Source organism: Pelodiscus sinensis, chromosome 12 (assembly GCF_052426305.1).
Source record: "Pelodiscus sinensis isolate ZL-2025 chromosome 12, ASM5242630v1, whole genome shotgun sequence".
In the NCBI taxonomy this organism is placed as follows: Eukaryota; Metazoa; Chordata; order Testudines; family Trionychidae; genus Pelodiscus; species Pelodiscus sinensis.
In genome coordinates, this window is record NC_143063.1 from 52,247,673 (window position 1) to 52,274,166 (window position 26,494).

The window sequence follows — 26,494 nt, forward strand, 5'->3', positions numbered from 1 at the left end:
CGTTGTTCAGTGCACAGGAAAGTGCGAGTGTGCCAGTGCTGCCCGGCCTGTTAACTTCTGCCGTTGTCATTCTGGTGCAGTTGAGGCTAAAGGTTCGGCCTGGCAAATGCTCGGTAACAAGTACAGGCAACTATTTGATAGCTTTTTAAAATGTGCGGGGGCAGCAGGTTTTCAAGGTTTGGCTAACCGTCACGTCCCCCCTTTGATTTGCCTCCTATGCCATGGGTTAAAATGACCACAATGAATATGCAAATATTTCAGCGCTGGTCTGCCGACGGCTAAGTCAGCTTGCCGGTCTGCGGCGTGACAGGTTGGGAAGCGCTGCACTAGGAGCCTGAGCAGAGAGAGTGCATCGGTCTGCTCGCATTGGGCAGCACCTCCCAGCGGGGTGGGGCCCATCGTCTACCTGAAGCTCTTGGGTTTTCTTTTTGGCCAAATGCCGATCTGCTTGCTGGTGGAGCCGCGGGCGGCTTAGCCAGAGCCTGTAGACTTCGTTGTCCTTGGTCAGCCTTTTGGCTTGGTTCTTGATGCCAAGGCCCCAGACAGGAGGTGCAGCTCCGGCAGAACGTGTCCTTCCTCCCAGACGCCACAGACTCTGACACCACTCTGGCTGTGAGCGAGAGAGCAAACGCTGCCTCCTGTGCCCAGGAATCGCATGCTGCTTTATGCCGGTGCCCTCAGCCTTTCAGACCTGTTTCTGGAGGCCTCAGTTCCCTTTTCTGCTGTCATAATGTGGGAAAGAACATGAGTACGGCCAGACTGGGTCAGACCAAAGGTCCAACCACCCCAGTGTCCTGTCGGCCCAGAGTGGCCAATGCCAGATGCCCAGAGGGAGGGGACACAACAGGTAATCCCAGTGCTGGCCCACAGCATTTTGGCACCTGAGGCGGGGAGCTCAAATGACGCCCCCAAGCCCCTTTTCTCCTGCCTGCCTGTTATGTCTCTCGTGCCCTCCTTCCTCCAGCACAGCCCTCCCCATCTCTGTGCATCTGGAGCAGAGAGAATACAGATGCACCAGCAGCAGACACAATTTTCTACACTCTGGATGCTAGTGGCGCCCTCCCCTCCCACAGTCTGGCATCTGAGGTGGCTGCCTCAGTTTGCCTCGTGGTAAAGGCCAGCGCTGGGTAATCCTCGTGATCCCTCCCCTGTCACCCACCTCCAGACGCCATTCCTAGCCGGCCTGGCTAATAGCCAGGGCTCGACAAATAGTGTAACCTACTTGCCTGTGGCGAGTAGATTACACCATGGAAGAGCCGGCACAGAGCGATCTGCTCGGTGAGCCCTGCTAATAGCCATTGATGGACCTAACCTCCGTGAATCTATCTAGGTCTTTTTTGAACCCTGTTCAAATCCTAGCCTTCATCGCATCTTCTGGCAAGGAGTTCCACAGGTTGACTGTGCGCTGAGTGAAGGAAAACTTTTTTTGTTTGTTTTAAACCTGCTGCCTATTAATTTCATTTGGTGACCCCTAATTCTTACATTGTGGGAATAATAACTTTTCCTTTTTCGCTTTTTCCACACCAGTCATGATTTTATAGACGTCTATCATATCCCCCCTTAGTTTCCTCTTTTCTAAGCTGAAAAGTCCCAGTCTTTTTAACACTCTTCAAATGGGACCCATTCCAAACCTCTAATCATTTTAGTTGCCCTTTTCTGAACCTTTTCCGATGTTAATATAGCTTTCTTGAGATCAGGCGACCACATCTGCACGCAGTATTCAGATGTGGTTGTACCATGGTTTTATATAGAGGCAGTAAGATATTCTGGGTCTTATTCTCTATCCCTTTTTTCAGTGATTTCTAACATTCTATTTGCTTTTTGACGGCCGCTGCGCACTGAGTGGATGTTTTCAGAGAACTGTCCACAGTGACTCCAAGATCTCGCGCTTGAGCACTTGTAGCCAAATTAGTCCCCATCATATTGGATGTACAGTTGGGATTATGTTTTCCAATGTGCATTACTCTACATTTATCAACATTCAATTTCGTTTGCCATTTTGTTGCCCAGTCACTTAGCTTGGTGAGATCTTTTTGAAGCTTTTCACAGGCTGCTTTGGTCTTAACTATCTTGAGCAGTTTGGTATCATCTGCAACTTTGCCACCTCCCTGTTTACATGGGCCTGGGATCTCTGGTGAAGGAACAGCTGTGTGAGCTCTGAGAGAATCAACGGCCTTGGTGCTGAGAGCTGCCACGAGAAGCGGGGCCAACTTCTCTCGTTCCATCCTCTGCTTCTCCTTGGGGAACGGAGCCCTAAGCCATGCAAATGCCGAACAGAAAATCAGTTCGTCCTCCAAAGCTCAGTCTGGATTTGCCAAGTCAGGGGAGGCGGATGAAGGAGCCATAAGAGACAGGACAAGGCGCATTTTTGCTAATAAACAGCAGCCTTAGCTTGTGCTTCCCAAGCCATTCGTGCAGGGAGTGATGCGATGGCAGTGACCAGTGTTCTGCTTGGCTCCTGTGGGAAGCAGGGAATCGGAGTACTTTGGGCTGTGTGTTGTGACCAGGACCTCTGGACCTGAGGGTTTTCTGGCTCATCGGGGAGTAGCTTGGTGTCTGGGGGAGCAGGGAGAGAAGCTGAATGACTGTCTCCTAATCCTTGGCTGTGTGTCTTCACCATCAGCCATAGATGTCTGCAGTGCACATGGGGTATGTAGAGCTAAGCCCTGCAGTGAAAAGCAGGCTGTGTCTACGCCGGTGTGCGGGTACCTTCAGCAGTGACAGGGTCTGGCACGGGGAGGCTGGGGAAAGCACGTCTGCAGGATGCAGTGGGAATGAGCTTGCTGCTTTTTGCAGTGTTGCCAGCAGAGGTGCTGCCTGGCCACGTCGGGAGGCGTGTAGAGTATGGGCTCAGGCTCTGTCGCCCTAGCAATGCCTTGCCGTCTACACTGTTCACACCCGGGCCAGTGGGGCATGCAGTGCCGGGGCGCCGCATGCTGCCGTAAGGACTGCGCACTGGGACGCGCCCACCGAGTAGCTCGTCAGGATGTTGCACAGCTGGTTTTGACTCCTGGCCAATTCTTTACCCTTTGAGCTGCACTGGTGGCTGGAGCGTGTTGGGAGAGGGTGTGGCTGAAACCCAACGCCTCCTGCGTGTTTCTTGGAATGGGACTTCTCTTGCAGGCAGGAAGTTACGTTCGAGATGATGCTGTCCCCAACCTGATCCAGCTGATAACAAACAGCGTGGAGATGCATGCCTACACGGTGCAGAGACTCTACAAAGCCATCCTGGGGGATTACTCCCAGGTACTGTCTAGCCCACCGCCATGTAGTAAGCGTGTGGGAAAGCTAATGGCGAATGCCCCTAATGTCCCTGTTCGCGAGCCACCATGAGTGACCGCGTCCCAAGGAAGCCCAAGGCTTGGCAATGGCCATTGAAAACCCCCCGGGGGCCAGTTCTCCGTCCCGTGAGGACAGGAGTGGCCCTAATTATGCCTGTTACCTTGATGTGGACCAGTGCCCTCTGGGACCGTAGCAGGCTCCCCCCGGGAGTGCACCGGCCAGCCCTGCTGTGTACCGCGTGAGCTGGGTTGGACGCTGCTGGGCCGTGGCTTGGTGTGCCCTGACAGGTCTAACCTTCTCTTCCCATAGCAGCCCCTGGTGCAGGTGGCCTCTTGGTGTATGGGAGAATATGGAGACCTCTTGATATCTGGTCAGTGTGAAGAGGAGGAGCCGGTTCAGGTACAGTGTGGGACGGGGCGAAGGGCCGTGGGGGTGTTCTCTGGGGCTGGGAGCAGCGGGGCGCGGGGCAAAGGGTCGTGGGGGGGGTGCTCTGGGGCTGGGAGCAGCGGGGCGAAGGGCCGTGGGGGGGGAGGTGCGCTCTGGGGCCGGGAGCAGCGGGTCAAAGGGCCATGGGGGGGGTGCTCTGGGGCCGGGAGCAGGGGGGCGAAGGGTCGTGGGAGGGGTGCTCTGGGGCCAGGAGCAGCGGGTCGAAGGGCCGTGGGGGGGTGCTCTGGGGCCGGGAGCAGCGGGTCGAAGGGCCATGGGGGGGTGCTCTGGGGTTGGGAGCAGGGGGGCGAAGGGCCATGGGGGGGGTGCTCTGGGGCCGGGAGCAGCGGGTCGAAGGGCCGTGGGGCAGGGGGTGCTCTGGGGCCGGGAGCAGCGGGTCGAAGGGCCGTGGGGCAGGGGGTGCTCTGGGGCCGGGAGCAGCGGGTCGAAGGGCCGTGGGGCAGGGGGTGCTCTGGGGCCGGGAGCAGCGGGTCGAAGGGCCGTGGGGCAGGGGGTGCTCTGGGGCCGGGAGCAGCGGGTCGAAGGGCCGTGGGGGGGGTGCTCTGGGGCCGGGAGCAGGGGGGCGAAGGGTCACGTATTGGCGTCGCCGTAGGGCGGGAGGGCGAAGCTGGCAGGGGCTGTGCGTTGCACGGCTAATGCTCCTTTTCCCGGGGGCGGGGCAAAGCAGGGTATTGCGGATTGTCGTTCAGTGAATTTCTCCGTGCCCACCCAGTGCTCTGCATGCCTGGCCCAGGCGCTGCAAACCCTGTAAGCACAAAGCCAGGCTGGCTGCCCCTCGCCGGGCCTGCCGGCCTGTCTCCCCCGCAGGGAGGTAGGAGCGGAGCGCGCTGATGGCTTGGGAGAGTTCCAGGAGGTGGAGCAGCAGAGCCCATCTCTCCCCGCTGATAGCAGCCCTGTTGCCCTGCTTTGCTCAGGTAACGGAGGAGGAAGTGCTGGATATTTTGGAGAGCGTCCTGATCTCCAACATGTCTGCGTCAGTTACACGAGGCTACGCTCTCACTGCCATCATGAAGCTTTCCACAAGGTTCACCTGCACTGTCAAGTGAGTGTCTTGGGTGCTGGCACGGCACGGGGCGGCCGGGAGGCATGTGACCGGGGCCAGAGGGAGGGACCGTAAGGGGTTTTCCTCTTGCTTCGGCTCTGGACCCTGCCTTGCGTGTGTGTCTGAAGGCTGCCGTGTGGCGCGCTCCCTGTCGGTTATGGTCTGTGCTCCTTGTCTTTGTGGGGGCCGTGTGACTTCACTTGAAAACGTCCTATTGAGGAAGCGAATCCTCGTACGTCTGCCAAGAGCCTCTGTCCGTGTTCAGAGGGAATGAGCAGCCTTGCTCCGTGCAGGGGCTGGGCTCTTGGCTTACACCCAGCAGCACAGGCCTGTATAGCTACCAGGAGAGTGAATTAGAACCAACGCTGCCCCTGCTGGAGCACTCTGAACCCCGGTGGTGCCTGGCTCGGTGCCTGTTGGTCTCATGGTTGGTTTCTTGCCCCTCAGCCGCATTAAGAAGGTTGTGTCCATCTATGGCAGCAGCATTGATGTGGAGCTGCAGCAGAGAGCGGTGGAGTACAATGCACTTTTCAAGAAGTATGACCACATGAGGTGAGTGAGATGAGCCGGGCCTCTTGGTCGAGTCTGACCTGCCTAACGCGGGCCAGAGACCAGCATGCACTGACTGCATCAAGACCGCAGCTTGTGCTTGAGCTAAAACATGTCTCCTGGGAACGCCCCAGTCTTGGTTTAAGGACATCACGTGCAAGAACCCACCATGCACCTTGGGAAGCTTTCAGTGGTTCATGATCCTCCTCGTTAAAAATGTTGGAACTTGGTTGCGTTCACCTTGCCCGTGTGTGCCTCTGTCTGCTAGAGCAGAGTCCCTGTGCTGTCTGATGGCGGCTTCCCGTGTGGATCTCTTTAGGCCCCCACAAGAGACATTCTTCTTCGAGCAGTGTCCCGTGGGTGCTCCACTGTAGGTGTCGGGCTTGTCCCGGCGCCGCAGATCGGAGATCTTTTCTAGCTGTAGTCTGCCAGACCGCACATGCGCGAAGTACGGCTCGTGGCTTTTCGCGCCGTTTGAGCGTTGGTGGTCCGGCTCCCGCCAGTTCCTCCTGACCGTCCTCGGCCGCATTAATGTCTCTCTCGTGAACTCCTGTTCACAAAGACAGAGAGAGATTACCAATAGTTGTTACATACATAGTTAAAAAAAGTATAGTTATAGTTATAGTTCTTTCTGTAGTACCCAGACTGGGTACAAGAGCACGACCATGGTGGGAGACAGCCAGTTCCATCGGCCAGCCAGGGCCTCCAGAACCAGCTTCTGGGCACCCTGGAGCTGGGCTTCTGTGGGCGACATTTGAACAGCTTGTCTTATCCAAGCCTCCTCCACCCGGCACGTGTTCCCCAGCTGCCTTCCCACTGGGCTGCCGTAAGAGCTCTGTGGCAAACCAGTAAGGAAAACTGCTTCTAATGGAATTTAGCGCTGGGAACATGATGGAGCCAGCATCAGGATGGTCAGCTAGCTCCCTGCGACGGTGTAGGAAGTTCTGCTTTCAAGCCAAGAGGGCTGTGGGAAGAGGGTCTGAAGCATTGTGGGGGCTTGAGTGCACCCTGCAGGGTGCCGGGTTGGACAGCTTTAGCCACGGGGCTCTGGGCCCTTGGCAATGTGACGCTTCATTTCCTAGCCTGGAGAGGCACATGGCAGTTTGAGCCCAGTCAGCATCATGGGCCATCTGTCGGGGGACTCCCAACTAGGGATGTAAAATTTCCAGTAATTGGCTAATTGAATAGTGGATGCAATTTGCATCAACTGTTGGATTAATCAGTAAGGGCGTCTCCATCTTGGAAGTGAGCAGTAGCCCCAGGGCCGTTGTTACACTTCAGAGGCGAAAGCGCTGCAGGGACCGTGGGGCCAGCAGGGGACTCAGTCCCCAGCTGAGCCTGGGCTCCACGAGGCATTTCAAAGCGACAGACCCCGGGCTCCATGGAGTGCTGCCACTTTGAAGCTCCCCCTTCTCCCCTCCCACCACCTCCTTCTGATAGAGGCAGCAAGGAGGGGGAGGAGTCACTAGCCGATAAGCATTTGCATGGGCCTGCCCTCCATTTTTCCTCCATGTCTTCCAAACTACCCCCTCGACACACGCAACCTCTGTGGTCCGCCTGTCTCCTGGTAGCTCTCCGGGAGGACTGGAACTTGGGTAAGTCTGCTGCGGGGGTGCTCGTCCTCATTCCTGCCGTGCCTTTTGCTGGGGAAATAACATTCCTGCCAGGAAAACGCCCTCACTTGCTTTAACTTAGCTTCATGTGCAGGAGAGCCGTGCAATAGGACTGTCCCCGGTAGGACTGTCAATACGCAGGCTTACGCTGGGGGTGGAGTGCCCCAGTCTTTCCTCGGCTCAAGCTCAGTTGCATGATGGCAGAATTCGGCTCTTCTCATAGAGCTGAAGGGTAGGGCCAGGCTCCCTCCTCACCTCGGCTTGGCCATCTCAAGCACTTGGGCTTGGGATCAGGGTTGATGGCCCAGCGTGTAACCGTGTCAGCTTCTTACAGGTCAGCCCTGCTCGAGAGAATGCCAGTTATGGAAAAGGTGACCAACGGCCCCACTGAGATTGTACAGACCAATGGAGAGACGGAGCCGGCAGTGCTGGAAACCAAACCTCCCCCCTCTGCGCTGCAGCCCGCCAGCCAGGTAATGGGAGCTGCTCTCTGCCGCTGGCCTGTCAGACCCCTCCTCCCTAGTAATCCAGGAGCATCCCTCCATCGTGTCTGACTGCCTGGTGCAACCTGGCTGTCCGCTGGTGAGTGAGACCCAGGGAGTCAGGATGTTGCAAAAACCACGTGCGTGGTTAACGGTTTTATGGCTGTACCTGGAATTTTTCTGGTCAGAAATAGAAGTACCAGTACAAGGTTCCTTCCAGTATCCCTGGCGTGCTCTCACTGTACCTGCGTGATTGTGCAAAAAACATTCCTGTCTCTCAAAACTCCCCCCCTTACGTGCACCAGACTTGAGGCAGGCCGGGGGTCTGCTTGTTAGAGATCTGGATACGCTGTGGGCAAGGCAGGGCAGGGCAGTCCAGGTTCCCCTACGGAAGCGAAGGCAGCAGGGAGAGGAGTACGTAATTGGGTTTTGTTGCTTCCTTATTAGGCAAATGACTTGTTGGACTTATTGGGAGGAAGTGATATAACCCCCGTCATTCCAGCTGCCCCTACAAGCAAGCCAGCCTCTGCCGGTGGGGAGCTCCTGGACCTCCTGGGAGATCTCAACCTAACAGGTGAGGCAGCCTGATGGGTGGAGCTGGGCTAGGGTAGGAGGGGTGAGTTGCAGGGCATTGCATGCTCTCTCTGGGGGCTGGTCCGTGGCTGATCTGGCAATGGGTAAGAAATGGGTTGGAGTGAACTTTGTCCCCCTCTGTCCTGGGACAGATTCTCAGCCAGGCAGGAGAGGGTTGAGAGGGGTTTTCTGTCTGCCTGAAGAGCTGCTGGCTTCCAAGGAGAGACCCCTTGCTGGTGCTGGCTGCGATGGCACTCACCCTTCAGGAGAGGAGATGGCCCTGCGTGTACTAACAGCAGGTTCCTACTAGCTAATCTGTGAGCTGGGAAAAGCCACTCGGCACTTCCTCCTAGCTAACCGCTGCCTTCTGACTGCTCCCTCCAGGTTCCCCAGCCTCTGTCCCTACGTCTCAGATATCACAGCCTGCGTTCCTCTTGGATGGACTCTCATCACAACCTCTCTTCAATGATATTGCTGCTGGTAGGAGTCCAAAAGCCGTGGAGCGATTGTAACCATCAGGGGGTGCGGAGCTCAGGAGCACTGTGTGAAGGGGTGGAGGAGGAGATGGGATAAGGGGGCGGGGGAGGAGGATAGCCCTTCTGGCCGGAGGCTCTAGGGGCCTGCCAACCTTGAGAATGCTCTCCAGATCCTTATTGGGCTACTGTTCTTGTCCCGTGGCTGCAGGCATCCCTTCCATCACTGCGTACAGCAAGAATGGGCTGAAGATCGAGTTCACCTTTGAGAGATCGAACACAAACCCCAGTGTCACCGTGATCACGATACAGGCCTCCAACAACACAGAGCTGGACATGACAGACTTTGTTTTCCAGGCTGCGGTACCAAAGGTAGAGCTGCCACAGCAGGCTGGGTGGCTAGCCCGCTGTCTTGTCAGTGGTTTGCCCCTTGCACACAGGAGGAGTTGAAGCTGTTCTCTTAAATCTCAGCCCGCCCAGCTAGGCCCGCGCTCAGACTGTGTGTAGAGTTGCCACAAGGGCGGAGCTTTCCCGGGCCTGGTGCTGCTGGGGGGGTGAAGGGATCCTTCTGGGAAGTCTGATTTAAACCCAGGTCAGCATGAGCAGTGCTTTTTGTGTGCCGGTATGCCCTGGGGCAGCTGGGCTCCCGAAGGAAGTGCGCCCAGGACAGATGGCCCTTAAAGGGGCCACAACCGCATTTCGGCCCCCCAGCGCGGCTTTTTTAGTTTTTTGGCTCAACGACTTTTCCACACACCCCCCCCCCCCCGCCCCCCCGCAAACAACTTTGAGCCTGGCGTACCAGCACCTTTTTTCTTACCAAAAATGATCTATTATCAGCAGACAGAAGGGCCCTTTGACCAGCTCTGCCTCTAAAGCAGGCAGGAGTGAGATGCCTTCCTGTGTCCCGGAGACCATGCCCCTGTCTGGCGGAGTTGGGAGGTTCTGGGCATGCCTGAGCCGTGGCTCTGCGGGAGAGCAGGCTGCCCTGCGGCTGTGCACAGAGCTGGTTATGGATTAGGAAAGTGTCCAGACTGTGCCTGTCTCCCTGGGAAGCAGCGCGACTCAGCCTCGTGGCAGAATCATGGCTCTGCATGTGTGCTCAGAAGCAGCTCTTCCCTCAGGGCAGTGAGGCTCCACCAGCATTTCTGTCCCTCTGATTTCAGCCTGTGAGCATGCAGCAGAGACTAACCCCCTTGGGAGCTGCAGGCATGCGTGATCCCACCTCTGAAAGGAGAGAGGCCCCAGGCACCCCTGCAAGCAGGGTCTCAGGAGCGCCTTCACCATTGCTGTACAGCAGCAGCTGGTCTTCCCTCCCCATCCTGGCGAGTCATTTTTCTAAAAGGTCTTTCCCCTTTTCTTCAGACATTCCAACTGCAGCTCCTGTCTCCCAGCAGCAGCATCATCCCAGCATTTAATACGGGGACCATCACACAGGTCATCAAAGTTCTGAACCCACAGAAGGTGAGCAGTCCGCTGGCCTGGTTCTCCTGGCTTCTGGGGAGACTGGGATGTGTAGAGCTGCTTATTCTTAAGCAGCCATCTCTAGCAATTAGCCCAAGAGTGATGGCTGACAGTGTGACAGTGGGTATTGTTAGGGTTGCAGTATTGATGTAGCCAGGAGGCTCGAGAGACAAGCTATTACTTCACCCACCTTGTCAGTGCAGTGTAGCGGTAGCCAGAAAAGGGCTGTGAGAAGACCTTTGTCTTGGGTCAAGCCAATGACCTATCTTAAGAACTACTGGGTCAGACCAATGGTCCAGCTAGCCCAGGATCCTGGCTTCCAACGCTGACCAGAGCCAGATGCTTCAGAGGGTGTGAACAAAATAGGGCAGTTACTGAGTGATACCTCCCCTGCTGTCCAGTTCTGGCAATCGGCAGTTTCCAGAACACGTGGCTGCATTCCTGGCCACCTTGGTTAATCGTCATTGATGGACCAGTCTTCTACAGACTTCTCTAATTTAACCCAGCTGTACTTTACCCGGCAACAAGTTCCAGAAGTTCACCGTGTGAAGTACTTCCTAATGTTCATTTTTAAACCTGCTATTAATTTCATGGGATAACCCCTGATGGTGGTGTTATATGAATTAATACATAACACTTCCTTTTTCACTTTCTCCATGCCGTTCATGATTTTACAGACTTCTATCATATCCCCTTGGTCGTTTTATTTTTAAGATGAACAGTTCTGTCTTTTACTCTCTCCTTAGATGGAAACTTCCATTCCCCTAATAATTTTTGTTGCCCTTCTTTACACTTTTTCTAATTCTCATAATCTTTTTGAGACCAAAGCTGCACGTGGTATTCAAGATGTGGGCATACCATGGATTTATATAGTGACATTGAGCTTTTCTGTCTTATATATCCTTTCCCAGTGGTTCCTAACATTCTGGCAGCTTGTTTAACTGCTGCTGCACGTTGCCTGGATATTTTCAGTGTCGTCTATGATTTAGACCCAATCATTTTGTATGTACAGTTGGGACTGTTTTCCAATGTGCATTAGTTTGCATTTATCTACATTGAATTTCACCTGTAGAGCCCTGCAAATCCATGGATATCTGCTTTATATCTGTGGATATTCACAAATCATTTTTGTAGAGGCAGATGTGGATGTGGATACCAATTTTGTATCAGCACAGGGCTCTTATTCATTTGCCTTTTTGCTGCCAATCACTCAGTTTAGCGAGCTCCCTTTTATAAAGTCTCACTTGGCTTTGGGCTTAATTATCTATTGGCCTTATATGCTGAGGAATGTCAAAGCAGCATGGCCCTCTCTACAGCCCTTCCCCTGCAGCAGTAACCTGCCTTTCACTGTGTTCCTAGCAGGGCAGAATGAGCACGCCAATGATTTGCTCTTTGTTCCCCAAACAGAGCAGCTCACTCAGCTGTCAGACACTTCCTGGAGCTTTTTAAGGGGAGAGGCGCATGCCTGCAGGGCAGCAGAGATCACAACACTGAGCACAGCCCTCAGAGCAGGACTTTTGAGATACAGGCAGTCCCCGAGTTACGCGGATCCGACTTATGTTGGATCCGCACTTACGAACGGGGCTTTCTCGCCCCGGAGCTCGCAGGCAGCGGGACCGCCCAGAGTGCAGCGGTCCCGCCACCTCAATCTCCGGGGTGAGAAAAGCTGCTCCGGATGCCCCATGTCTGTTGGGGACCGTCTCCAGCAGACCAGGGACACCTGGAGCAAAGCCGGGGAGGCGGAGGGGTCCCACGCCTCTGAGGGTTTGCTCTGGCAAAGCCTCAGAGGCGCTGCACCCTGCCGCCGCTGCGGCTTTGCTCCCCGTGTCCCTGGTCTTTGGGGGGGGGCACAGCTAGTGCGTCCCTCCCCTCCCCTCAGCAGATGAGGCTTTTGTTGTGGACCCTGGGGTAGAGCAGCTGGGGTGCTGCCGGGTTGGTCCTGCAGGGACCTACCTGGCAGCCCAGCTGTTCTGTCCCAGGCTCGAGATTCAGCCGCTGTTGAAACTGATCAGTGGCTGATTCCAGGAAGCTGGGGGCAGATCAATTCTGCCTCCGGCTTCCTGTAGTCAGCCCCTGGTCAGTTTCAGCAGCAGCGGCTGAATCTGGAGCCAGTTCCGACTTACATACAAATTCAGCTTAAGAACAAACCTATAGTCCCTATCTTGTACGTAACCCGGGGACTGCCTGTACTGGTGGAAGCCAGTTCTCTTGACAAAACAAACAACAGAGTCCACACTGGCTCTTTGTCTTTTCCCTTCTCTCTATTGTTGACAAAAATCTATTGCGGGGTGAATGTTTTTTTGTTACCAAAAGTGGGTGTTTTCCTCAATAAAAGTTCCATTGTAGTGTAAACACTCTCTCTGTTTTGTTGCCAAAAGGGAGTTTTTGGTGACAAAATGTGCCAGTGTAGATAAACTTTTAGATGTACATTGATAATTCACGTGATCGTTAATCTTGAGCAAAGTTAATTTTTCTCATGTGTTCATACCTCATGGAGTTTAATGGGTGTTATAAAGAGTGAAACTTGTTAAACATTTTGACTAAAAGTCCTTTCCTTTCAACTGCTGTGACTGTCTCCTGTGATGTCATAATTCCCTCAGTTTCACAATCATCACGGAGGCTTCCAGGGTAGAAGACCTGAATATCTAATGTGGAAAAGAAAAAGATACTTTCTTTACAAAAGTTGAGTCCACTTATGTCCATCATAAAGCAACAGAAACAGGGTCCAGACCAATGTTTTCCCTGTGCAGGATTCCTTCAAAATTAGCCTTTCTCCCCAGCTTGCAAGGATTCATCAATGCTTGTCCTACAGTCACAGTCGTGTTTGTATTAGCGAGTTAATGCTCAAGCTTGGGAGACTTTCGGATGCCAGGTGCCATTTGTAAAGCTGCCGATGACAAGTAAAATACACTGCTTTCTAATGATGGCAGTGCTCGTTCACAGGCATGCCTACGCTGCAAGGTAACCCTGCGGCACAAAAGGGAGCCCATCTGCTATGGAATCAGAGCTAGGGATGTTAAATTTTGATTAATCAGCTAATCCAGTAGTCAATGGATTTTTCCATTGACTACTCAATTAATCGATAAGGGAGGGGGCACTCACTGTCCCTGCTGCGCCTCTGCCTTTGAAATGTAGTAAGAGCTGCCCGCAGCAGAGGTGCCGGGTCCTGACTGCTACACCTTTGCCTTTACATTTCAAAGGCAGAGGCGCAGCTGTTGGGACCCAGTGCTTCTGCCTCCCTTCCCTGCCTGCCCCCCCACCCTTTACGCAGCAGAGACTGTGCTGGGGGGAGCCAGCTTTTAAGCCATCTCGGCTCCTGCTTCCACTGATCTAGAGGCAGCAAGGGAGGGAGAAATTGCGAATAGTTGACTATTCAACTACTCTATTACATCCCTAATCAGAGCACGACTCCCACAGTGCTAGCTTTAGAGTCCCATTTTGAAAGACCCCTGTAATCATTTTATAGGCAGTTGGATTGAGGCTGAGGCCGTGTCTTCACTTCCCAGAAGATCTGATGGTCGATCTTCTGGAGTTCGATTTAGAGGGTCTAGTAAAGACCTGCTAAATCTAACGCTGAGGGTGCTCCCCTTGATGCCAGAACTCTTACTCCTTTCAAGGAGTACAGGAAGTTGACAGGAGCGATTCTCCTATCAACTTCCCACTGCTTGACTTAAGGTACATCAACTCCAGTTCCGTTTTTTATGTATCCGGAATTACGTACCTTAAGCCATCCTTTGGCAGTAGTGTGAACCTGGCCTCAGATAGAAATAGGAGTCAGACTTGCTGAGAGTTTTATTTTTAAGATGAACAGTTCTGTCTTTTACTCTCTCCTTAGATGGAAACTTCCATTCCCCTAATAATTTTTGTTGCCCTTCTTTACACTTTTTCTAATTCTCATAATCTTTTTGAGACCAAAGCTGCACGTGGTATTCAAGATGTGGGCATAACAAGGAGAACGGGGTAAAAAACAGTCATGTCATGCAAGGGGTCTACTAGAGACCACCTCATCAGGAAGAGGAGGTTGATAAGGCTTTTTAAAATTAACAAAATCATCCAAAGCGCACCACTTGGTGGTGATGGAAGACTTCAACGACCTAAAGAGCCATTGAGACAATGACAAAGTGGGGCATAGATTATCCAACAGGTTCTAGGAATGTTTTGGAGATAATTTTTCTATTTCCGAAGATGGCGAAAGCTAGTAGGGGAGAGGCTATTCTAGATTTGAGTTTGACAAATAAGGAGTAATTGGTTGAGAATTTGAAAGAAGGCAGCCTACATGAAAGTGATAATGAAACAATAGAGTTCATGATTCTACAGAATGGTGATAGGAAAACCAGCACAATAAAGAAAATGGATTTCAAGAGGGCAAATTTTAGAAAACTCAGGACATTACTAGGTGAGATCCCATGGGAAGCAAGTCTAAGATGGAAAAACAGTTCAAGAATAGATAGTTTTTGAGAGAGACATTAAGGGCAGAAGAGCCAACTATCTCATTGCATAGGAAAGATAGGAGATCATCAGTGATTTGAAGCTCAAAAAGAGTCCTACAAAAAATGGAAACGAGCTTAAATTACAAAGGATGAATGTTAACAAGCAACACAAGTATGTAGGGGCAAAATTAGAAGAGCCGAGGTACAAAACAATCTTAAACTAGTTGGAGACAAAGGGTAACAAGAAAACATTCTACAAATACCTTAGTAGTAAGAGGAAGACCAAGGACAGGGTACGTTATGTGTATGTGGGGGGGAGAACAGCACAAGAAATGTGGACATGGCAGAAGTGCTTGTAATGCCACTTAGAACTGGGTTACCATTGAGTCCCCCTGACCCCCCTTCCCGTTCCCAGCCTGGGCTGTCTTTACACTGTCCTGCTGTGACAGGCTCAAGCTCCTTCCGGCACACACGTATGTGCAGGCAGGTGCACACAGCTGTACTTTCACACAGATGCTGAGATCAGCTCTGAATGGAAAGACTCAGCCAAGGAACTTCCCAGTTACTCAAGTACACACCCCCTTTCGGGGTGACCCCACTACTAAATGATCTTGTACTGCACAGAGAACTGTATGGAGAGTGTTCGCTCATGAAATTCACCCCCTCCCTCAATGTGGAGAGGAACCACACACAGCATTCTGCCCCACGCTAAGACCCACACGTTGCTTTTATATAAACCGGATTTGAAGCGGTTATAAGTGATCCCAAACAGATCAAAGCGGGTTACCTAGCAAATAAACAAAACCACAAACTGAACTTCGCAAACGAGGTAGCATATGAATTAGCAGATTCTCAGCCTGGATGATACAAGTTGACAGATGATTAAGGCAGAAGATGCCTTGGCTTTTCAACTAGGGTTTCCCAGGTTTTCATACGCGGGCTAGAAATCCCTCTAGCCTCAGCCCATCACTTCCAGTAGTTCAGTCTTTGTTCCTCATGGGTTTCCAGGTGTGCTGTTGTAAGGGAAGTGTGGTCCCGCTCCCTGATGTCATTGTCCCTAATTTATACCTTCCCACTGACTGGGGATGTGCGCAGCTAATCATCTATCCAATAAGCAAATGCTTATCAGGTAGTCGAGTAGCCACTCGACTAGTCGCTCCCCTTCCTTGCTGCCTCTATCAGAGAGGGGCGACAAGGGGGGGGAGCAGGAGCTGGAGCTGGCTTTAAACGTCTCTGCGGGGGACAAGGGAGGCAGAGGCACAGTGGGGAAACGGTGCAAGCAGGGCTTGCTTCAGTCTCTGCTGGCACCGGTTCTCGTTGCTGGTGCTTCTCTTTTGAAATGTACAGGAGTCCTCCAGGGGAGTGCAGCAGGGAGCGCGGGGTGAGCAGGGACTCAAGCAGACCCCTCTCGCCCCGTGTTCTTTGCGGTGCCTGAGGGGACAGGAGCTGGTGCTGGGGGGAGCTGGCTTAAAGGATTGTTCCCTCCAGCACCGTCTCTAGGATACCACCCGCCCCCCTGCTGCAGAGCTGAGCCCCCCGTGGACAGGGGCTGTTGCCACCAAGCAGCCCCTGTTTGCGGCACCCGGCACTGGCTGCGGGCTGGTGTAGTGGCTATGGTACATTTAAAATGCAGAGCAGCAGCGCGGGCGGAGCTACCTCTTCTTCGGCCCTGCACAGCAGCGCTTATCGACCAATTGTCTAGTCAGTGCTGTACAATAATCGCATTTGAACATCCTCAGGTCCGATATGGGTCTAACAGTTCCCATTGTATAGTGCTAGCTCGAAGAGGCTTCTGTTGTGCACTGCTCTGTGGTGGTTCTTGTGCATGTGTGCATTTCCCCAATCAGTCATTAACATTATTCGGCCTTTTTATTGTTGTACCCGGAAGGCTGCTTGTAGGTGCTTTTCAACCTCACATATTCAGTAGCATGTACGTAACCAAGCTCCATAATGTCACACGTGACAAGAGTACATGAACCCTACAAGATATTAATGTATAGATAGATTTGTTAAGAACATACCATGTCAAACCAAGCCTTGTGGCTAAGGGGAAACCAGCAGCCATGGATAGCTAGAGTTTTTAGTAAGGCTTTTGATAGTGTCACATGATCTTCTCATAAACGAGGGGAAATACAAGCAAGATGGAGCTACTGTAAGGTGGGTGCATAACTGGCTGGATAACCAGTCCCAGAGAACAGTTCTCAGTGGTTCAGTTATACTAGAATTACATGATGAGTGGGGTCCCACAGGGATCAGTTCTGGTCTGGGTCTGTCCACTGTCTTCATCAGTGAGTTATCATGGCGTAGGAGTACACTCCTTACGTTTGCAGATGTAACAGGGCCGGACGCACTGCTGTGGCATCTCTGGCGAGTTACTCCAGGAATTAGCTCTGTTCCTCAGCAGGGCAGCGTCTGGTGGCCAGTGTGTGTCTCTTCTCCGCTCTGCTATCTCCACTGTCTGGACCCCCATCACTCCTTAGTTTGTGGTGTCCTCTGTCTTCCCCCCTTCCGGGGGTATCAGTCACTCTCAGCCCTGGCACCTGCTTGAGCAGCTGACTGCAGCCCCAAGTCTAGCCCCTTGCCTCATGGACAAGCTGCATCCTGTATAGGCCACATGGTGTAGAGGCCAGGTGTGGTGCAAGGGGGAACCCAGCCCCACCCCGCTGCTCTAGGTCCCAACCCAGGGGACCCTCTGTCGGCAGTAATCCTTTCTCCTGTTCCCTGTCACTCTTTCACCTTCTTGGCCCTTGTATCCAGGCCACAGCCTGGGAGGTAACTGGTTGGAGTCTCTCTCCAGCTCCCCTGAGCCTGCCCAGCACTGCTCTCTCTAGGTGCTCCTTCTCCCTTCCTGGCCAGAGCAAGTGTGAGCTCCTCTCAGCCCTGTAGCCTTTTATAGGACCCAGCCTAGTTCTGATTGACCAACTGCTTCTCCTCTGAATGGCCAAGCTTGCCCAAGCCTCCTCCAGTCTGTCTGTAATGCTCTCCCTCCTGGAGCGGGCTACAGAACCACCACCGCAGAGTATACCATGCTGGGAGGGGTTGTAAGTGCTTTGGTTTTGAGGATTAGAAAGCTCTTGCCTGTGTTAGATCAGCATTGGCATTAAGTGAGTAACAGCCTACCAGATTCACTGCCACCACAGCCGATAGCCCCCGTAACACAAGGGTGTCTGACAGCAGGGGCTAGAGCTGGTGCCTCCTCCAGAGGTGACCAGTCAGGCTCTGCAGAGGGAGGTGGTTGCAGGAGGGATTGCGAGTCTCGGGTTTACCGAGGACCCTGATTTTGTTTTTTCCTCTCTACTTATAGCAACAGCTCCGTATGCGGATCAAGTTGACCTATAATCACAAGGGCTCAGCAATGCAGGATCTAGCAGAAGTCAACAACTTCCCCCCCCAGTCCTGGCAGTGAGCTCTGGCACCATTCTTACTCACCCCACCCAATCAAAGAAACTCTGGGAAGAAGGTTGTGATCCCTGGCAGTCCCCCACACTGCACCATGAAACTGGGGAACGATGGGACCTGCTGAGGAGCAGGAATCTTCCCGAAGTGATGCTGATTTTGAAGCATATCTGTTAAGACTAATTTCCTCCCCTCCACTGATGAGGCTTGCTGCTTGTGGAGGCTGCTCTGCACTCCCCCATGCATTCCCAGCCGGAAGCAACATTCCCTTCCTCCCAAGAAACCTGCAGCGTGTTTGGAAGAGAGGACTGGAATTGCTTGCAAGGAAACACTTTTTTCTCTCTCTCTCCCACTGTGCATTGAGTGAGCAGCTATCCCTCCTTTCTGCTGCCTTCTTTCTATGGGCTGGGTGAAGTAGTTTTGAGTTATTACTAGCTGGGTTACCATCTTCAGGCATTTTCATGTGGAGTTGGAGGAGACGCTTATCCAGAGACCATTAGAGAGCCCTGTCTTTTCTTTGGAGGGAGGGAGGGAGGTTCCCGCTTTGTGTGAGGAGGCTGTTGGCTCCTGGTGGCCTGTTCTGTGCATTGTTGTACACATGCGAACACCTTAGCTGTACGCTCCCCACGGCAGGTCAGAGACCGAGCGCAGGACGAGATGAGATGTGACCCATTGATTTGGTGCTGTATTTGAATGGTAAGCCCTGAGACTTTGGTTTCCTCCACTTTGCATCGTTGGTTGCAGCCATGCAGACTCTCAATGGCTCTTCTGTAGCTATCTCCCCAAAAAGCATCACAATGGACCAGAGACCTAGAGTGCCAACCCTCCCCCATGCTCAGAATTTCAAAACTCATATTGCCCCTTCCCTTGGCTGTTGGCTGTGGTAGGTCGGTAGAAAGGCAATGTTCCGCTCTATTGATCGTTTTTGGATAAAGGTTCCATTGCCTGCCGGGAGGCTTGGCACAGGCTACACTGCAAAGTCACTTTTCCCTGTTACCCCAGGCCCTTCCCCCTTCCATTTCCCACATCTGTCATATACCCCTGGATTCCATCCGAGTTCATTCTTCTGACTGGGATGTTTGTTGTATCTGTAACATTGGCACTGAAATAAAGATCGTGCAGTTTGAAGAGACCTTTCCCACTTCGTACTTAATGGTGTAACGAAACCCGGTTGTTCCTTGCTCCCCTGTCAGTGAAGTCCTGTCAGTCCAGAGTGGCACCCACATTGATTCTCAAACTGAAAGTAACACAGCAAGATATTCGTTGTGTGGAGACCAATTTCTTGAGCAGCTGGGTCCGATGACCTGAGGTCTGGTGCTCTTCTGTGGTATGTCAGTGGTTTCCAGAGAAGAGCGATGTATTGCTGCATTGCACATTTGTTAATGTGTGGTGTCAGCCAGGTAGTGGCCCATGAGCCCTAGGGGAGAGGTGAAAAATGGAAGCCAAGGCCCTTAGCCACCCTCTCTCACTATGCGTGGTGTTGCACGCACTCTCCAGGATTGGGGAAGGGCAGGGGCACATCTTGGATTTTCTTCCTTTGAGCATATTGGCATGCTAAGTCGAGTCTCATCTCCAACCCTGATGCTTTCTTAAAGGAAACTGGTAACAAATCTGCTTTACTTCTCCCACAGAGCCATCAGTGGTGTCTCAGCCAGTCTAGACCTGTATCCTGCGCGTGGTCTCCTAGGGCTGACTGACACCAGCCCCTGGTCTTCACTGGAAATGTTTCCAGCTCTCAGTGTAACTGATATGGGTACAGGGTCAGATGTTTGTTAATTGTTGATGGGTGGTCAGAGCAGGTTGTGAGACTACAAGTGTGGGGGATGCTGGACAGTTAAGGAAAGCAGGGAGAGCCGCTCTGCCTTTGCCTTTAAAAAGTGGTTGCTAAAGATTGCTGTTCAAACTGATATTAAATAATACTGCAGCTTAGCACAGTGCTTTGTGTAGGATTGAGGGGTAAGTCCCTGCAGCAACACTAGTGGCCTCACACTCTGAGGCCAATGTGGAGGGAGCAGCGGAAGCCTTTTTGATTAGAGTAGAAGAGTAGCTCCAGCATTCTGCTGTTATTGGTATCGGGTTAAGGCTAAAACTTGCAAGGAAGACTAAGCTGTAGTCAAACAGTGTCCCCCTTGAGAACAGCACTGGTCCTGGTTCTGGCATTCACAAGAAGAGCAATGTCTTGGTGGTGAGGTGTCTGCTTCGGACAGAAGTATGAAGATACAGCACTATTTAACAGCTGTGAAAGGGTCTGCACTTAGAAGTGCAGAACATTACTTCCCCAGTCGCTTCAGCTATAAGTGAAGGTAATGATGTGCCTCCCTCTGATTCAGAAATGCTTTGGGATATCAAGCTAATGGAAAGTTTGTGCCTTAGTTTCTGTGAATTCTCCCATTCTCCTCAGTGGAGGCTGCACCTGCCACAGTCACTCGTTACTGTGAAGTTCCTTTTTCGTAGGAAGAGCAGTGATGCTGGAGCATTAGTGAGGACAGCTAATGCTGCAGAAGCAATGGTAATGCTGGCCTGTTGACGGCTGTACAGTTGGATGCTGAATACCTCATTGCTTCAGGTGCTGTTACATCATTTCTTCTGGAGCATCGTGGTGTGCCAGTAGGGTTCCAAGTAGAAGCTTGTAGGGATAACTTCCTCCTGTATATATGGCTTCTCTTCAGACTCATTCCATGGAAGACATGGTTGCATACATATGGAGCTCTCTGCATTTGATACACAGTTTTGGTGCAGTTGACCTGAGTCTTCTAAGTTCAGGAGAATGGAAACGGCAGAGTGAGTGGTGTGGATTGTGCACCTGTAGGCATTTGAGGCCATCCTTTGGCTGTGAGGTAATCTTCATGAAGAGATTAAGCATTTCTGCCATCTTTGGAGGTCTCTGCCTTTCTCTTGCTGGGGAAATGGTGCTAACACCATACCACAGCAAGGGAGAGTTTCACACACCTAGTGATCAATCCCTTTGTTTGCTACTTGACTTGGGCATGTCTCTTAATCCCCTTTTCTGTTTCCTTGTTTGTAACTTGGATGCCCACCTCTGTAAAGTGCTTTGAGCGCTGTTTACATTCACATTAATGGAATGGGACAGTTGTTCACGTTCGGTTGCTTGCACCTCTCATAACATGCATCCTGTTTTAATGTGGAGGGACAGTGCTAAAGGCAGGATGCAGACTGAAGGTTAACCTTCCAAACACACTGCATAGGGAGTTTGGGGCTTGGAGAAGATGGTGAATGTCTTTTCCCTATCCCTGAATGTATTAATGTCTTTGAGCCATGAGACAGCAGAAGGAATAGGAGCTGTATCAGGCTGAAAAGAGAGGAGATGGGGAGGAGTCAGTAAAGGTCCTTAAATTGGATTTTGTGCAGCTTGTTGGGGGAACAGCACATGGAATTAATATGAACAACTCTTTTTCAAGCAATAGCAGTGAGTAGCTGCTGCCTACGCAGGGCTTTGGATATTTAACTCAAGATGCTGAAGCAGCTGGGACAGGCAAATTTCATTCCTTTACCTAGGACTGGTTCTGGAGCAGCAAGGATGGCTTTTTAGACCTACTGATGTGCTTTCCATGTGTTTATTTTCTGCTTTGGGGGCTGAGAGGAAAGGAGCCATTGGTCGCTTCCCTCTGTGAACTCACTTGATTCCTGTAACCCCTTTTTTTCCTCAAGTTGTAAGTTACATTTTACATGGAACCCCATCCCATCTCCTGGACTGTAAAAAAATGAATGAATGAATGAATGAACTTACCCTTTTTGAGAGGGGAGGCTGATGATGTTCTAACTATTGCAGATTTTTGAGATGTGAAAAAAAATAATTAAATGCTAAGTCTTAGAGGTGAGTGAGGAGCAATACAGATGTAAACATTTACATGGGATGCATTAGAATTCTGCTGTGTGTATTGTCTTTCAGTTGAAACAAATTATGAAGTGACTAATAAAGTCAATACTCAGTGATTTAAAACTGTCTGCTTACTTTTTTCTAGCATGGGATATTAGCTACATGACCACCAGGCTAATCATTAGTGGACATGAGAAGGCCAGGTACCTGGAATAGCCTGAGTAGTGACCACTAGAAATGCCACAGAGTCCAACCAAATTTCCCTGTACACTCAGGCTTACTGATCTGTAATTGCCAGGATCACCTCTGGAACCTTTTCAGAAATTGGCATCACATTACTTATCTTCCAGTCATTGGGTACAGAAGCTGATTTAAATGATAGGTTATAGACGATAGTTAGTAATTCTGCAATTTCACATTTGAGTTCCTTCAGAACACTTGGGTGAATGCCATCTCGTCTTGGTGACTTGTTACTGTTTAATCAATTTTTTCCAAAACCCCATCTAATGACACCTCAATCTAGGACAGTTCCTTAATTTTGTCACCTTAAATGGCTCAGGTTTTGGAATCTCCCTCACATCCTCATTCATAGCCCTGAAGACCGATAGAAAGAATTCATTGTGTCTCCGCAATGGCCTTATCATCCTTGAGTGCCCCTTTGGCACTGTGATTACTGAGTGGCCCCAATGGTGGTTGAGCAGGCTTCCTGCTTCTGATGTACTTTGAAAAATTACTATTGGTTTTCAAGTCTTTGGCTGCTGTTCAAATTTATTTTTAGAACTTCCTAATTATATTTTTACACTCTATTAGCCAGAATTTATGCCAGGGGTCTTAAACTGATGGCCCACAGACAATCCCCAGCTGGAGCAGTTGTGCAGTCCGTCCCGGGAGTCCCAGCAGGCTGGGAAGGGCAACTGTCCCTATCCCCCAAGCTCTGCCCCTCCCACTGCTCCATCCTCTCCCTCCATGGCACCCATCCAAAGTTCCCTGTAAGCTGCTTGGTCTCACAGCTGTTTTCTGAACCCAGTTCAGACCTCATGTACAGGCAGGGAGCTAAGCTGATCGGTGAGGGGAGGAGCAACTTCGAACAGAGGTTCCTGCTTGAAACAGAGGAGCTCCCAGAGGAGGTAAGGAGAGAATAGGTGGTTGGGAGGGAGGGCGTAATTGGCTGGAGGGGAGGGAAGTTTGGAGAGTCCCATCTACATGAGAAGAGAGGTGCAGAGGCAGAAATGCAGCACTCTCCTCAAGCCTCCTGGGCTGGGAAGTGGGAGGTAAGTGGCTGATGGCGTGGGGGAGAGAAGGTGGGTGGGTGGGTGTTGGTATTGGGGTGAGGCGGGGGAGGAGTTGTGCTGTAAGGTGGGGGAGAGGTGATGAGTGAGTTTGTGCTGTGTGTCCTGTAAGCTGCATGTGCCTGCAAGTTGGAGAAGCAGGATTTTATCCCAACCCCCAGCTGGCCTGGGAGGGAGCAGATTGCCCTGGGATAGGTGGGGGGAAGAGGGTGAGTAGGTGCTGGCATCTGTGGAGAGGGGGCAGTTTGGGGTGTCCTGACTCACTTGCTGCAGTCCTCTTTGGCTGGGTTGGAGGAGAAAGTAGGCTGCATGTGTGTGTGTGCGCCAGGACATTTGCAGGATTACATTTCAAACAAACTTTACATAGGTGTTAATGGCTTACGGTAAGAAAGGAAAAAAATCTTTTAACAATTTTTTTGGAGTGTTGCAGATATCTAAAACAATGATCTTAATGATTTTTTAAAAATCCTGTGTTATTAATTAATACATGGTATATTGTATTGCATTAAGGCCAGAACTTTGCTATGTGGTAGAGTTCTGGCTCTTATGAATCAAAAGTGGCAAGTACTAGGTATGTTGTTAGTTATTTGTAGGATGAAACCTTATTTGCAAGGTCTTTGAAACATGCATCTTTCTACAAACCCTGAAGCCATGTGATAATTTGTTTTGGGGCTTGTATTCTTTGAGTTGGTAACACACATGCAAGGTGAAAGTTTCAAACCAGGAGAACTTTTATCTATTTTTACAGCATGGATCCTAAACATTCCCCAGAGAAACAGTATAAGCTTGAGTGAATGCCTTTTACTCTCCTTTCCAGTGTCAGTAAATATTGTATTAGTCATGATCTCCTTGCAAATATTTCTAGTTGGCTCATAGATTTGTTTAGCGTCTTAAAGCTGAGCTATGTGTGGATAAGTGTTTTGCTGTGTTTACTAGCTTGAATTGGTAGGATGATGATACATGTACTCCAGGGTAGTATTAATTGCCTTTTTTAAATTTCATAGTAAATATCGTGAGCATTGCTCTTTGTTCAATATGCCTTCTTTTAATATATTTTCTTCCACACATACGGGCTGTTTATATGGTTTTTGTTTGTGTAGGTGGTGCACATCCACACAGTACCTCAATATTAGTGCTGCACATAAGAACCCACCCAAAGATAGAAAATGTTAGAGGGAACACTGACCCCTATCCCTGAGAGATGCGGCCTCTGGGATTACCTAGGGGGCCTGCAGTGGAAGGAGCCATGGGAAAACAGAGTGCAGTTGCTCCACTGCGAACTGCTTCCCCGTGGCTCCTGCTGTCATAGGGAGTGAAGTGGGGGCCCGACGACTGCTGACACTCTGCACCAGGTCCCCTGGTAATCCCCAAAGCCACGTCTCTTGGGGGCTGTGGGTCATAGGGGGGAAGGATGGCAGGATGGTAGCTGGAAGGGGCAGCCTCTGGCCTGCTGAGACTCCTAGCCAGACGGTGCAACTGCTCTAGCCAGGGATAGCCTGCAGACTGTGAGTTTGAGACCCCTGGGCTACATCTACACTGCAGGCTTCTTGTGCAAAAATTTGCGGAGTGTCTTCACTGCACATGTGTTCTCGTTCAAGTCAATTTACAATAAAGCATCGGAACAGAGGGCTTCTTGCGCAAGAGTTATTCCTCTCCCCACGAGAAATAAGCCCTCTTGCACAAGAAGGCAGTGTGGATGGGCAACAGGGGTTTCTTGCGCAAGAAACCCCTATGGCTAAAATGGCCATCAGAGCTTTCTTGTGCAAGAGAGCGTCCACACTGCCATGGACACTCTTGCGCAAAAGCACATTGCACCATGGGCACGCTCTTGCACAAGACCTTTTGCGCAAGAACTCTTGTACAAAACAGTTCTTGCACAAGAAGCCTGCAGTGTAGATGTAGCCCAGATGTATGCTTCTGTTTTCCTCACTAGGATTTCCACTTTCTAAATTATGCCTTTTTGTGTCTCTGCTTCCTTTACTTTGTTCTTTAGCCATTGTGACACTTCTTTTTTTACTTTTTTAAATTTGGGGTTATACAGTATATTTAAGTTGAGCCTCTATTATGGTGTTTTTAAAGAGTTTCCATGCAGCTTGCAGGGATTTCACTTTTGGCACTGTACCTTTTTATTTCTGTTTAACTAACCACCTCATTTTAGCATAGTTCCCCTTTCAAAAATTAATGCTATAGTGTTTAGCTACTGTTTCTCCTGCCACAGGGATGTCAAATATAATTATATTGTGGTCACTATTAACAAGCAGTCCCACTATATCAGCGGTGAACAGCCTGCAGATCATATGCAGCCCACTGGGGTTCTGTGTGTGGCCTGAAAGACATGTTGTTCACCAGCTTCAGCGGGTAGCTGCGTTAGTCTGTACAGGATAAATTTAAACAACCAATGCACTTTATAGATTAACAAAACATGTAGATGGTATCATGAGCTTTTGTTGGCACAGCCCCCTTCTTCAGATGACCAGAGTTGTGAGTTTAGGATGTGCAGACCCAAAATAAATAGGGGAGAAGAGAGAGGGGGAAAGAAAAAATGGAAGGGGGTGGGAAACCAGGAGCACAAGGTATGAAATATCAAAGGGGAAAGCAAATAGGCAGAACTGGTAATCTATAAGCACTTAAAGTCGGTGCACAGGGTTGCCAAATTCAGCTGGTTTCCATCAGCGTAGTCTTTTTTTTCCCTCTACAGCAGTGGTTCTCAAACTTGTTGGGCTCCAGAGCCCTTTACATGTGTAAAAAAGTATGCGGATTGTCTGTGGTGTACCTATCGATGTTTCCGGTTGGTGAACCTCACAGAGGCCCTGGAGATGGCTCCGTGGAGCAGAGTTTGAGAAACACTGCCCTACCGGCATTACTCAAGTGACACACAAAGCAAGGACATGTGAAGTGAGGTGTGTGCTAATTGCTCGCAACATTGACTGAGCTGTGTGCTCCCTCGACATCTTACTGAAGTGCTGCTATGCTTCAATCAGCATATTGAACTGGTTCCAGGTATGGAAGCACAGTTAGCAAAACTACCCTATTTCAGGAGTTTGCCTTGGTTACAAGTGTTGCAGCTCCCTGAGAGGGAGGGACACTCATGAGGCCCACTTGCTAGCCCGAGATTGCCCATTGCTGAGCCAACCAGAATTTGAGCTGTTGATCACTACCTGTTGAGCCTGATGATCTAGGCAGCCTTCTATTCACCTTACAGTCCATTTACCAAATCACTACTACTTGAACTTGCTGACAAGAATACTGTGGGAGACGATAAAGTCAAGGTCGATCACATCCCCTGACTTCCCCATGTCCACAGAGCCAGTTACCTTGTCCTAGAATGCATTCAGGTTAGTAAAGCACGACTTGCCCTTGGAGAATGCATGTTGACTATCCCTAATCGCTTGCCTCTCTTCAAGTGCTTCAAAATGGATTCCTTAAGGATCCCCTCCATGATGTTTCCTGGGTCTGACATGAGGCTGACTGGTCTGTAGTTCCCTGGATTCTCCTTCACTTTTCACATTTGCCTTTTCCAGTCATCTGGGGCCTTCCCCGACAGCCACAAGTTTTCAGAGATACGGGCCAGTGGCTCTGCAATCACCTCAGACACACGACATCCGGCCCCATGGAGGTG

At 50.9% G+C, this 26,494-nt stretch overlaps 1 protein-coding gene across 3 annotated transcripts in view; it reads left to right on the forward strand.

Annotated features, from left to right (window-relative positions):
* AP1G1 (adaptor related protein complex 1 subunit gamma 1) overlaps window positions 1-21,709 on the forward strand; it is a 91,996-nt gene extending 70,287 nt beyond the window's left edge. For all 3 annotated transcript variants that reach the window (XM_075918210.2, XM_075918211.2, XM_089781596.1), the window contains 10 exons: window positions 3,124-3,246; window positions 3,592-3,681; window positions 4,644-4,771; window positions 5,219-5,323; window positions 7,268-7,406; window positions 7,863-7,989; window positions 8,373-8,468; window positions 8,673-8,833; window positions 9,824-9,922; window positions 17,657-21,709. In XM_075918210.2, the coding sequence (XP_075774325.1) occupies window positions 3,124-3,246; window positions 3,592-3,681; window positions 4,644-4,771; window positions 5,219-5,323; window positions 7,268-7,406; window positions 7,863-7,989; window positions 8,373-8,468; window positions 8,673-8,833; window positions 9,824-9,922; window positions 17,657-17,758 (1,170 nt within the window). In that variant the 3' untranslated portion in view covers window positions 17,759-21,709. The remainder of the gene's footprint in view (window positions 1-3,123; window positions 3,247-3,591; window positions 3,682-4,643; window positions 4,772-5,218; window positions 5,324-7,267; window positions 7,407-7,862; window positions 7,990-8,372; window positions 8,469-8,672; window positions 8,834-9,823; window positions 9,923-17,656) is intronic.
* Window positions 21,710-26,494: the final 4,785 nt, after the last annotated feature.